Raw genomic sequence first — 13804 nt, forward strand, 5'->3', positions numbered from 1 at the left:
GACTGCAGCCCTTCAATAAAATATCTTGCAGATAATCCTAGTATAAATGATATCCTGTTTCTTTCCTTTAAACTCACTTTCTTCATGCTCTTCCTTTCCTGCTTTGCTGCACTCCATTTATTACTTGTACCTCTTCTATTCTGTGAATATGTGAAGGCAGTTCGGAATGAATCATAAATCAAGTCACTGCGTTCTTCAGTCTGTGTGAGCATCCTCCTATAAAACAGTTTTTAATCTTCAGAACTTTCTGTGACATACAACAGCTTAGTCATTGGCATTACATGTTCAAAATGTTTTAGCCAAAGGTTGCTTTTGTTCCACACTGCTTGTCAAACATCTTCAGCTGCATGCTAAAAATACCTTATGTACCTTCCTATGAATTAAATAAAAATGCAATAATAGCTTTGTGGATTCCTTACAATGTCAATCTGTAGGGTGTCCACAATGTTTTGGGAGAAATGTTCTCACCTCACATTTTCAGTGTGGCTTTGTCACACAATGTGAGAATATTTCATTGCATTGATATATCACTAAAAACTTCGCCTAAATGAATATATTTGGAGGATCAGTAAAGAAGGAATAAATAGAAGACAGGAGATGAAAATAAAGTTGAAATTTTATTAAACTTATTAATTTGTGCAAGCTGTGTCTTCAGTAATTTTCTTCCAATTAAATTTCTCATCAAAGCACACACCCAGAAATTTTGAGTATTCTGCCTTAGCAGCAGACTTCTGTTCATAGTCTATGTTTATCAATGATGTTATGCTGTTTACTGTACAGAATTGTATAAACTGTGTTTTCTCGTAATTTAGTGAGAGTCCATTTGCAGAGAACCTCTTAATAATTTTCTGAAAGGCGTTTTTTTGCAATTTCCTCAGCTGATTCTTGCTGGTTGGGTGTAATTACTGTACTTGTATCATCAGCAAAAAGAACTAGCTTTGCATCTTCATGAATATAGAGTGACAAATTGTTGATATATAAGGGACCCAAGACTGAACCCTGTGAACCCAGTGGGACACCATACTTGATACCTCCGCAGTTAGAGGACTCTGCTGGTTTTTGAATGCTATCTGTACTGTTAATTTCAAACTTCTGCATTCTTCCAGTTTTGTGCACTGCGCCACTCATACCACAATATTTAAGCTTATCTAGGAGAAATTCATGATTCACTCAGTCATAATCCTTTGAGAGATCACAAAATATCCCAATGGGTGATGTTTAGATATTCAGAGCATTTAATATTTGACCAGTGGAAGCAGATATCGCATTTTCTGTTGGAAAGCCTTTCAGAAAGCCAAATTGACATTTTGTTAGTACTTCATTTTTTTCAAATACATGATGCTACTCTTGAATACATTACTTTTTAAAGAATTTTGGATAAAACTGTCAGAAGTGAGTTTGGGTGGTAGTCGTTAGCATCAGATCTATCCCCTTTTTTATGCAATGGTTTAACAATAGCGTATTTCAGTCTATCCTGTTTCAGGGAGCTAATACATATGTGGCTGAGAATCCTACTTATTTTTTGGGAACAAGCTTTTAATTCTCTGTTGGAAATGCCATAAATTCCATGTGGGCTTTTACTTTTGAGTGAATTTATTATTTTCCTAATTTCAGGAGGAGAGGTGGGTTGAATTTCAGTTTTATCAAATTGCATAGGTACTGCCTCTTCCATATACTGTCTTACATTTTCTAATGAATAGCTGGAGTCTTATTTAAAAAACGATTATTAAAAATGTTTTCTACTTCTGACTTCTTGTTAACAAAATTTTCATTATATTTGATAGAAATACAGTCTTCCTGTGATCTCGGTTGCCCTGTTTCCCTTTTAACAATATTCCAAATTGTTTTAATTTTATTATCAGATGTGCTAATCTCAGACATAATGCACTTACTCCTGGACTTTTTAATAACTTTTCTTAATACAATGCAATAGTTTTTATAATGTTTCTCTGTTTTGGGATCATTACTCCTCCTAGCTATAAGATACGTTTCCTTTTTCCGTTTACAAAATATTTTTATCCCTTTAGTAAGACATGGCTTTTTGCATGGTTTCTTAGAATTATATTTCACTGTTCTCTTATGGAAACTTTTTTCAAATATACTCACAAAGGTATCATGAAATAGATTAAATTTTAAATTAGCATCTTCTTCCCTGTACACCTCGTCCCAGTCTAATTGTTGCAAGCTTTCCCTAAAATTTTGAATGGTTAAATTGTTAATTGAATGCACTATTCTGGAAGGACTGTGTCACATTCTACATCTACATCTACATTTATACTCCGCAAGCCACCCAACGGTGTGTGGCAGAGGGCACTTTACGTGCCACTGTCATTACCTCCCTTTCCTGTTCCAGTCGCGTATGGTTCGCAGGAAGAACGACTGTCTGAAAGCCTCCGTGTACGCTCGAATCTCTCTAATTTTACATTCGTGATCTCCTCGGGAGGTATAAGTAGGGGGAAGCAATATATTCAATACCTCATCCAGAAACGCACCCTCTCGAAACCTTGCGAGCAAGCTACACCGCGATGCAGAGCGCCTCTCTTGCAGAGTCTGCCACTTGAGTTTGCTAAACATCTCCGTAACGCTATCACGGTTACCAAATAACCCTCTGACGAAATGCGCCGCTCTTCTTTGGATCTTCTCTATCTCCTCCGTCAACCCGATCTGGTACGGATCCCACACTGATGAGCAATACTCAAGTATATGTCGAACGAGTGTTTTGTAAGCCACCTCCTTTGTTGATGGACTACATTTTCTAAGGACTCTCCCAATGAGTCTCAATCTGGTACCCCGCCTTACCAACAATTAATTTTATGTGATCATTCCCCTTCAAATTGTTCCGCACGCATACTCCCAGATATTTTACAGAAGTAACTGCTACCAGTGTTCGTTCCGCTATCATATAATCATACAATAAAGGATCCTTCTTTCTATGTATTCACAATACATTACTTTTATCTATGTTAAGGGTCAGTTGCCACTCCCTGCACCAAGTGCCTATCCGCTGCAGATCTTCCTGCATTTCGCTACAATTTTCTAATGCTGCAACTTCTCTGTATACTGCAGCATCATCCGTGAAAAGCCGCATGGAACTTCCGACACTATCTACTAGGTCATTTATATATATTGTGAAAAGCAATGGTCCCATAACACTCCCCTGTGGCACGCCAGAGGTTACCTTAACGTCTGTAGACGTCTCTCCATTGATAACAACATGCTGTGTTCTGTTTGCTAAAAACTCTTCAATCCAGCCACACAGCTGGTCTGATATTCTGTAGGCTCTTACTTTGTTTATCAGGCGACAGTGTGGAACTGTATCGAATGCCTTCTGGAAGTCAAGGAAAATAGCATCTACCTGGGAGCCTGTATCTAATATTTTCTGGGTCTCATGAACAAATAAAGCAATTTGGGTCTCACACGATCGCTGTTTCCGGAATCCATGTTGATTCCTACAGAGTAGATTCTGGGTTTCCAAAAACAACATGATACGCGAGCAAAAAACATGTTCTAAAATTCTACAACAGATCGACGTCAGAGATATAGGTCTATAGTTTTGCGCATCTGCTCGACGACCCTTCTTGAAGACTGGGACTACCTGTGCTCTTTTCCAATCATTTGGAACCTTCCGTTCCTCTAGAGACTTGCGGTACACGGCTGTTAGAAGGGGGGCAAGTTCTTTTGCGTACTCTGTGTAGGATCGAATTGGTATCCCGTCAGGTCCAGTGGACTTTCCTCTGTTGAGTGATTCCAGTTGCTTTTCTATTCCTTGGACACTTATTTCGATGTCAGCCATTTTTTTGTTTGTGCAAGGATTTAGAGAAGGAACTGCAGTGCGGTCTTCCTCTGTGAAACAGCTTTGGAAAAAGGTGTTTAGTATTTCAGCTTTACGCGTGTCATCCTCTGTTTCAATGTCATCATCATCCCGGAGTGTCTGGATATGCTGTTTCGAGCCACTTACTGATTTAACGTAAGACCAGAACTTCCTAGGATTTTCTGTCAAGTCAGTACATAGAATTTTACTTTCGAATTCACTGAACGCTTCACACGTAGCCCTCCTTACTCTAACTTTGACATCGTTTAGCTTCTGTTTGTCTGAGAGGTTTTGGCTGCGTTTAAACTTGGAGTGAAGCTCTCTTTGCTTTCGCAGTAGTTTCCTAACTTTGTTGTTGAACCACGGTGGGTTTTTCCTGTCCCTCACAGTTTTACTCGGCACGTACCTGTCTAAAACGCATTTTACAATTGCCTTGAACTTTTTCCATAAACACTCAACATTGTCAGTGTCAGAACAGAAATTTTCGTTTTGATCTGTTAGGTAGTCTGAAATCTGCCTTCTATTACTCTTGCTAAACAGATAAACCTTTTTTTATATTCCTATTAACTACCATATTCAGGGATGCTGCAATGGCCTTTTGATCACTGATTCCCTGTTCTACACTTACAGAGTCGAAAAGTTCGGGTCTGTTTGTTATCAGTAGGTCCAATATGTTATCTCCACAAGTCGGTTCTCTGTTTAATTGCTCGAGGTAATTTTCGGATAGTGCACTCAGTATATTGTCACTCGATGCTCCGTCCCTACCACCCGTCCTAAACATCTGAGTGTCCCAGTCTATATCTGGTAAATTGAAATCTCCACCTAAGACTATAACATGCTGAGAAAATTTACGTGAAATGTATTCCAAATTTTCTCTCAGTTGTTCTGCCACTAATGCTGCTGAGTCGGGAGGTTGGTAAAAGGAGCCTACTATTAACCTAGCTCGGTTGGAGCTATATCGTATACTGTAACTAACTGTAAATCATGATCAGACAGACCATTCTTAACAGGAACAGTTTTTATTTGATTAAATTTATCTTGGTCTATGAATACATTATCTATCAGTGTGCTGCCTTCCTGTAGCACCCTAGCAGGAAAATCAATAACTGATATCAGATTGAAAGAACCAAGTAATACTCCAAGGTCAAGATTTATATCAGACTCTTTCAGAAAATGTACATTGAAATCCCCACAGATAATAATTTGCTTTCCTCTGTCTGACAGATACCGCAATAAAGAATCCAAGTTTTTCAAAAATATTTGAAAATTTCCCAATGGAGACCCATACACGGCTACAATTATAAAAGTGCCATTATTTAGTTTAAGCTCACATGCAAATTACATAGGTACTACTGTATGTTGCTCTATGCAATTTTTTTTAGTTTCCAAATTTTTCACACTATGACAGATTTTAACATATATGGCAACTCCTCCTCTCTCCATAGTCTCTCTACTTACATGTGCTGAAAACTTATATCCACCTACATTTTCCATTTCCATACCTGTGACTGTACGATGTTCAGACAGGCATAGTCCACCTATTCCACCCGCAGTTTCTAAATCTTCTAAACAAACAAGAAGCTCATCTACTTTGTTTTTTAACCCCTTGATATTCTAATGCAATATACTAACATTATTTTTCAATGTGTTTTTATGTGACTTTTGTGACATACTAACATTATTTTTCACTGTACTGTAGTGGGAATCGTGATATTTTCACATCTCTAGTACCCGCCTGTCTGAACTTCTCGTTAAGCTTAATTTCAATCAATGTAGGATGATTGGACACTGATCTTAGCCTACAAAAAGTACTCCCATGAGTTTCAGTGCCCCCCCCCCCCTTAAAAATTTTGCTATCGTCATAACCAGTTTACCCTTTTCTTTCCTATTGAGATGCAGGTCATGTCTTGTGAAGTCCCACCTACTTACTAATACCATCAACAGGAACCGAACCTATGCCTGAAAAAGTAGCTGCCTGAAGCAGCTGATCTAGCTCCATATTGACCCTCGTGACAGAGCTGTTCAGTTGGGGCCGATCATACTGCAAGAAAGCAGGAACGTAGCCAACATTTGTATCATTAATTGCAGATGCTTTTTTTACCAGGTCACGCTCAATATTGTAGCCCTGATCCCTATCAATACAGTTTCCTGCTCCACCCACTACCATAACATGATCCTTTGTAAAACCCTTGCACAATGATCCTACATCTTCTATCACTTGGCTAAGACATGCACTGGGCTTGAAAATACTTGTGACCTGGTACCTGTCACCTAATTTTTCCTGCAAGATCTGGCCCACATGTCTTCCATGGCTACTATCTAACAACAAAACATTCTTCCTACTTTCTACTTTTTTGCAACAGTTGGTTTCCTAGTAAAAGTCTGTTGAGTGCTGACTACACTTGCATCTACTTGAGCCTCTTCCTTAGTTGACTAAGGTAGCAAGGCAAATCTGTTGTTTGTGCCAATGATGAAACTGTTAGATATTGTTCTCTTTCTGTGGCCCCTCTTCCTTGCTACCACTTCCCACCTGTCTTCACCCTTCTCCCCCATTAACCTCAACAGTTCCTCCCTAGCACTATGCAGTTCAGCCTGAAGGGCTCTAATGTTCCCTTCCTGTTCCACTATTTTCCTATCCCTTGAACATTATCTGCAATACCATGGAAGAGACCCATTTACTTCCCCGATTCCCATTCCACTACATTCAGCCCAGTGTAACCATCTGTCACTACAGCTGCACAGAACCCCAGAACTGACTTTCCTACAGCAGCTCAAACACTTCTCGCTCATGGTTGTTTACAATATTTTTACAAAATTTATCTAGGCAATAACAGTAATATTCTATTAACTGCAGATCACAAGAGTCACTAAAGTTATGTGGAACACCAGTATATGTGTATACTCTTAATATAGTAACTTAATGCAGTTAAACTAATGTTAAAAAATCAAAACTTGTATACCCGAAAAATTAGGCCTAAGGTTGTTTATGTGTGATATGTACTTTATGCATTTTGAAAGGAAATAAAAGACAGAACTTAAAACCTTTAATTCCCTGAGTGCGTTTACACAACTTCCCTCACTTTCTAAAGTTCTCTTCCTTCCTCTTTCGCCAGTACTCCTTCATCCGTTGGCTCACTCGTGCACGTTCTTCTGCCAAGAATACTCTGTTCTTCCTCGTTTTGTCCTCGAAGAAATCCTTCACCTCTGCAACCTTTTTCTTAAAGATTTGCCTGTCACAATTTCTTCTGCCATGATCACATTTTTCTAGATCCCAGTGTACTTCTTTCACCCATGGAACTTGTGTCTTCCTGTTCTCCTGGAAGAGAAGAATCTTGTTGGTGAGCCTCTCTGATTCCATACTTTTAATATGTCCATAGAAAGACAGTTGATATCTTATTATAAACGATTTTTGTCTTAATTTCAAACTTGTTCCACTTAGTTCTTCCATTTGTTGTGAAAGTCAGTTGTGCTAGAAGCAGTAAGTATAATGCCTTCAGCAAAACAAATGTGGCTCAGGTATGTTGCATTAACGTGCATTGCTTCTCCTTTTAGCCAGTTTAAGCTATCTGAAAAAATCACCTAGGACTGTTAAGAATAATTTTTCATATATGGATCCTCTTTACTTCACTTCTTTATCGGTTCTGTTCCTGTTTCCATTTCTTTATATTTTTATTGCACGCACTTGTCTCTTTTACCAAATTTTTGTTGTGTCTTTTCACACACTATTGAAATCATTTTTAAATGATTTTCATAAATTCAGTATATTCTTTCATGTTCTTATTATGATTTACTTAAAACTCTTACATTCTCTTTCATAGTTGCCTTATTCTGTTTGAGATTTTTATCTTTTTCTTTCTAGGTACATCTGTTTTTGTGGTAGTGCATATGTTAAATAATTGGCATTTTTGTCTATTCATGTATATCTTCATTCTATAAGATGTAGAATTTGATGTCTAATTTAATATAGTGTATTTCACTGTTCATAATAAATATTCATAATCTACATTTCTGACACTCTGTTTGAAGAGTGTGTTTCTTTCAACTTTTGTTTCTACTTTCTATTCTGCATCTTGTAAGTTTATGATCATTTGCAGTTTGAAAGTTGTTAAGGACTGGCAGTTACTGTGAAATATGTTCATTATTTTATAAAATATAGGTTATTTCATTTTTGCATGTTTGCATCTTTTGAAGTCTATTTGGTTTATTTTGGAAAAATGTCTTGAGGACAGAAGTATTCTTCTTCCTCGCAAATTCTTTTATCACTATCCCATATTTATTTTTTCTTTCATTGTTACTTTCCACTCTTGATAATCTCATGTTTTATTCAGTACCTATTTCCAGCACTGAGCCCTGAAATGATTTATATGAGTTTGATATGTTAGAGAAAATAATGTTGGTAGGGTCTGTAAATCAACTAATTGAAGGAATAAATGTAACTCACCATTTACTTGGTGATGAGCACATAAAGCAAGATTGAAAACACTGATAAACATTTGGGCAATGTCCTTCTTCAGCGTTAAATTACCAACAGAAACACACATTCATACACACACAAAGCTATGTTGTACCAGCTGGCCACATTGTCCCATTGCTGCAGCTCTGCTGGGGTGAGCGATAGTGTCAGTTGGAGCGAAGAGAAGACAACAAAGTGGGGAGGGCAAGAAGGGGGTGGAGATAAGAAATATGGACAGGTAGCAGTGTGAGGCAAGGTATGAGATAGTCAGTTAGCTGTGAAGATGGACATTGTTGGAAAGTTCAGCAACATTTACAATCCTGTTTATGTGCGCGTCAACATCTCTACACCTTTGCTGTGTTAATGGTTATTTTCGTCTTCCATTATTTGTATTGCACCCACTACATTCAAATCTGCATCTATAGTGTGCAAACCAGTGTGAGGGCTATGGCAGAAGCATTTTGTTGTAGAGGGGCATGTTATGTACAGGCATGTGGTAGGAGAACTGCAGTTAAAGTGTATCTAAAAATAGCAGATATACACAAAATAACAAAATTTTCAATCGAATTTTTTTGCTAATTGCAGATGTATACATTTGTTAACAGACAAAGAATATTACGATGTGTAGTAACTGTTACAGAACAGTAGTTGATGCTATTCCTTTGGTGAACTAACTGTGACAAAAATACAATGAAAAATGCTGACTTAAGGTAAAAGATTTGAAGTCACATATACTTTTCCTGCTCAGTGTGTTTACAATAAGAGGGAAGTATTATGCTGACAGTATATCATGGCAGTCAGGAGTGACCATAAACAAATGAGAACTGGGACTGCCTGAGGGGTGAGGAGCAGTGTGGGATAATAAGCCCTGCCTCCCTCTTGAAGGGCTGCCATCCTATGTCTGTGTTCTGTGCTTCCACAGAAGCAGAACTAATGTAAAGATCATAGGATTTGCTAATTACTTTGTTGTGGTGAGAGATGCATTTGAATCTCTTTATGCTATTAGTCTTTTCACTCGTCTGAAAATGAGAAAAGAAAACAAGCACTCCATAAGGCAACGTAAATTGGAGTATACAAATTATTCGTTAGTGGCTACTGTGCAGTTGTTTGCAGTGGGTGGCAGTGGTAGTTTAGCCTAAACCTCTACTAATACCTTACGCAACCACTGTTCAAAACACTCCCCATCCAAAACTGCCATGATATAGTGACCGCATAATAATAATAAATAATTGTACAGAGTCAAAATTTAATAGACGTGAAGTAACTGAAGTAGTGGCTTGAGGAGACTGGCGATAATAGAGAAAGTGAACTGATAACCACCCAATAAATAAAGAAATAAAAACATTTTAACAAAAGAATTTATATTATGTGTCAATTCCATTTGTAAACAAAATTTTGTAGAATAATGTGGCATGAAAACCAATATTCTGATTGCACTTCCTGCCAACAATTTTGACTTAGTTCAGGAGTAAACCAATAGAAGCAGCCAATCCATGGAATGTGATAGGGAAAGACAGAACCCCTTCACTCCCCAGTAAAAAGAAAAGTAAAAGAAAATATCAGACTCACAACTTAGGAGTAAATAACAAAGAAACAATATTCTCTCCTGTTGACTCCTCTACACCTCTGCTATGATGAATGGTTAGGCTGCAGACTTGCGTTTGCAGTCATTATACTAAGTGCAGTACTGATAGTGATGAATGCACACTTTGATTTTACATTGCATAAATACAGATTCTGTTAAAGTTATGAGAATTTGTTGTTGTTATTGCTTATTGCTTTTAAAGCAGCTGCATGGCACAAAATATCTTAGAAATTATGCTAAACCAATGTACTTAACACTGGTACATATAAATTATCATCATTCTCATAGGCATATGAGGTATGTTACAAGAGGGAGTGACAGCAATCTAGAATTGGATTGAGGAGGAGGTGGAGTTTGACAGTAACAAATTGTGACTTCCGCCATGAAGGACTGATCCTTACTAGTTACACACCTGACATTTTGTCCTGTAGCATTTCATGTTTGATATATTCACTGAGCTGTGGAAAGTCATTGTGGTAACAGACATTCAGTTTCATTGTTATGAACTGTAATGAACTTTCTACACAAGAATCATGTGATTAATATTAGATTTATTATGGTGATATTGTTATTACATGGAATCTGCTTTAACTCAATCAAGTGCACTAATTCAATATGATACAGATTCTGCTGAACTTTTTTACCTCCTGAATAATATACAATATATTGCAATTTTAATTAGACACATAATAACAATATAATTATTAATAAAAAGGTCTGACAACTATTGATATCTTTTGTCTTTCATCAGTAAACAGTATTGACATCAATATTGCAATGTATGCTGCACCCAACAAATAAACATGCCCAGACTTCAGATGCACTGAAATGTTGTTGCTGCTCAGCCAAATTCTGGCTCTCTACATTACTGCACTAGAGAAATGTTCGTTCGCTTGACTAAATTAAAAAGAATTTCTTTTTGCCAATAAAGCAATGGCAAAATGCATTAAGGTTCTGAGCACCCTTTTTAAGATGAGTTGTGAAAAGAAATGGACAATAAATACAAGTAACAATATGTTAATCACCTTCATTGTCTTGAATTTTGAAAAACATTGCAAACAGAACACATGGCTATACATAATCTTTTAAAATACGCTAACTCCTCCTGAAACTCCCAGTATACAGCATCTAATGGTTTTAATAGCTTGCATTGGTAAACACCCACCTCAGTAATTAGTTTACATAAATTAATGATAAACTGTACTGCTCCCGACAAAACTGCATTAACCCACATAATTTGCAATGCCAAATAAATACAATATCCCATTTTAAAGTCTACAGATTTTGAGCATAACCAGTAGTATTGCAGAGCTTGTGGCATCACCAGTCACCATTCATAGTACAGTTGTCAGCCAGATCTGTATTCACAAATCATAAAAATAATGACTTAGAAGAACAATCCACAGTGACTGCAAATTATACCAAAAAGCAACTGATGTACCATGCTGATAAATGTGATGTGTCTCTGCTAGGACAACAAGCAATTAATAGTATCCGCAGGTACAGATGTGCCCAGATGTACATATATCTGCAGATACCAGTAGTAGTAGTAATTGTATTTGAGGATAATAGTCCGCATTGATGCATATATCCACTTGTAAATCCTTCATTGTTAAGTGTTAGATGAATGTCAATACTATAAAAGGTTAGTAAAGTAAATGTGTCCATGAAGCAGCACCACATCCTGGTTGTAAGGTTAATTGAAAACTGCAAGTGTTCTTGGAAAGTTTGCAAGGTACAAATTTTGCTTAAGGCTGATTTCCTTTTTACATTCCAGCTGCTACTGTTTTACCTCCATCACATCAATTTTGTGATGTTCAACAAATTAATAAAGATATTTAAAAATTATCATAAATATATACTTTTTGAATCTACTAATAGCAGCTAAACTTCTATTGGATAAATAGTCATCTTCACCACTGCAGACTTACATCTGGTTGGACTTTCTATATTTCCCCAGTTTATCAAATCATCAAACACTCACATAAAAGTAATTTAAAAATTTAGCAACACCTCCTATCCATTCCATAAACATTGTCTCAAAAATACTTCAACAAACCTCTTGGCAATCAATTTGCGTGATCATATACACCTCTCTCTCTCTCTCTCTCTCTCTCTCTCTCTCTCTCTCTCTCTGTCTCCCTCCCTCCCCATCCCTCTCCCCCCCTCCCCCCTCACTCTCTACTATTGTTATGTATAATACATAAGAGTAGGTAATGCACTCCCTTTTATACATACCTGTTACCTATGTTCAGTCACACTGCACTGATATACAAAAAGGGAAACTTTGCATACTTAGGTGCTCTAGGTGAACGTGCAACACTAAACAATGGTGGAATTTCACCTCCATGTAATCCAGCCACCATGTACATTTTTTTCTTTCAGAAGTACTTTGTATATTTGGTGTTGCCACATTGATTCATCCTGGAAATAACTTTTGTTCGTCCATTGCTATGTATTTTCTTTGCTTCTCATCCATCCTGATTCCACCTGGTTAGGTGTTTAATATTAATGGTACAACAGTGATATCTGGAATTTCATATTTCCATCTGGAATTTCATATTTCCATACTGCATATGTACAAACGCACTGAAATATGTATGTCAAGAGTTCAAGTAATTGCTTGTGTGTATATTTCTTTTATATATTTTCTTTTCAGACGGTCTAACTTTCTGCTGTAGGTGTGAAGGCATCAAATAAACCTTCAGTTGCAAAATTTGCTAGCTATTAATGGATTTTAAATATCATTGTTTAGAACCACTTTTATTGTTTAGTGTCATTTGTGTATTTAAGAAAGGAAAATCTCTTTTTACAATATTAGTTTGTATTACAATTAATATGAAATTCTGAATGTAACAATTAACATAGTAACTCTTATGATTTTTTATGAGAGCTGCAGTGACTTTGTGTCTTGATGTGATCAATATTTTTTTATCCTGTCTCTCACCTTTCTGTGTACAAGTTTGATAAAGTAATTGTCATTTACATTTGTAAATAGTGTTATTGCTGTAACTGTTTCATAATTTGTTTTACTGTATGCTTCTTATGCATTTCTGCAGGTGTAAAATGGAAATACGGGGGTTTTGATAATAACAACATTTCGTGTCCTTACTGTCATCGTCAATTTGGCTACAGAGGAAACTTGACAATCCATATACGTGATGTACACAGTCACCAAGGACCTCATATATGTCCTCACTGTGGCAAGAAAATGAAGAACAAGAGTAGTTTACGAACTCATCTATACAGACAGCACAATAAGGATTTAACTGAGCCATCAAGTTGTAAAAAGAATGAAACTACATCAAATGAATTGATATAATGACCTTTGCGCCTTTTCTGTAACAGGATGTTTATGTAGAAGAAACTGTAAAATACTGCCTAAACATATTGAGAACAACATATCATTTAATCAAGTGCTTTTGCCAACTTCCCTTTGTCTGGAGGCAGCTGTAGGAAGCATTTTTTTGTAATCTTCAGTTTCACGTTGATATAGTTGGAGTATGTAGATGAGTATGATGTGTGGAACTGTTTGTATTTAGTAGATACAAAATTATCATCACAAAATTGCAGGAAATTTTTAACACTGTGGTAACCCCAAATATGTACTTATTTTTTAGTTGCCATAGTAATCAGAGCATTCATAGTATCTTACCGTAAAATCTGTTGCATTCTGACTTTTTTATATTTATATTCTCTTGATCATTGTATTATTTCCTTTGATGTGAAATGAAATTAATTAAACTGTGATTCTTTTTTGAATTACATTGTTTTTTTTTTCTTTTTACATAAAGGCTACTGCATTACAACTTTATTTCGTAATCCTGTGACACTTCCTCAAGGATTAATATGAAGATAGGTGACATTCTTCACTGTCAGGTCTTAGTGAACTTGTTCACTTCTCAGAAAATTTGAGCCTCTTAATCATTCAAATACAGGGCATGGCATGGGAACT

The 13804-nt window shown here is 36.6% G+C and overlaps 1 protein-coding gene across 3 annotated transcripts in view; it reads left to right on the forward strand.

Annotated features, from left to right (window-relative positions):
- The window catches only part of LOC126183133 (broad-complex core protein isoforms 1/2/3/4/5-like), a 319181-nt gene extending 305594 nt beyond the window's left edge, over positions 1 to 13587 (forward strand). Inside the window, exon 8 of one of the 3 annotated variants that reach the window (XR_007536700.1) lies at positions 12909 to 12995. Coding sequence is in view for 2 of the 3 variants with exons in the window: in XM_049924911.1 (XP_049780868.1) it covers positions 12909 to 13171 (263 nt within the window). In the remaining variant the exon portion in view is untranslated. Of the gene's footprint in view, positions 1 to 12908 lie in introns of all 3 variants that reach the window. The other 2 variants (XM_049924911.1, XM_049924950.1) reach the window with 2 other exon arrangements.
- The last annotated feature ends 217 nt before the right edge of the window (positions 13588 to 13804 follow it).

This window comes from Schistocerca cancellata, chromosome 1 (assembly GCF_023864275.1).
Source record: "Schistocerca cancellata isolate TAMUIC-IGC-003103 chromosome 1, iqSchCanc2.1, whole genome shotgun sequence".
In the NCBI taxonomy this organism is placed as follows: domain Eukaryota; kingdom Metazoa; phylum Arthropoda; class Insecta; order Orthoptera; family Acrididae; genus Schistocerca; species Schistocerca cancellata.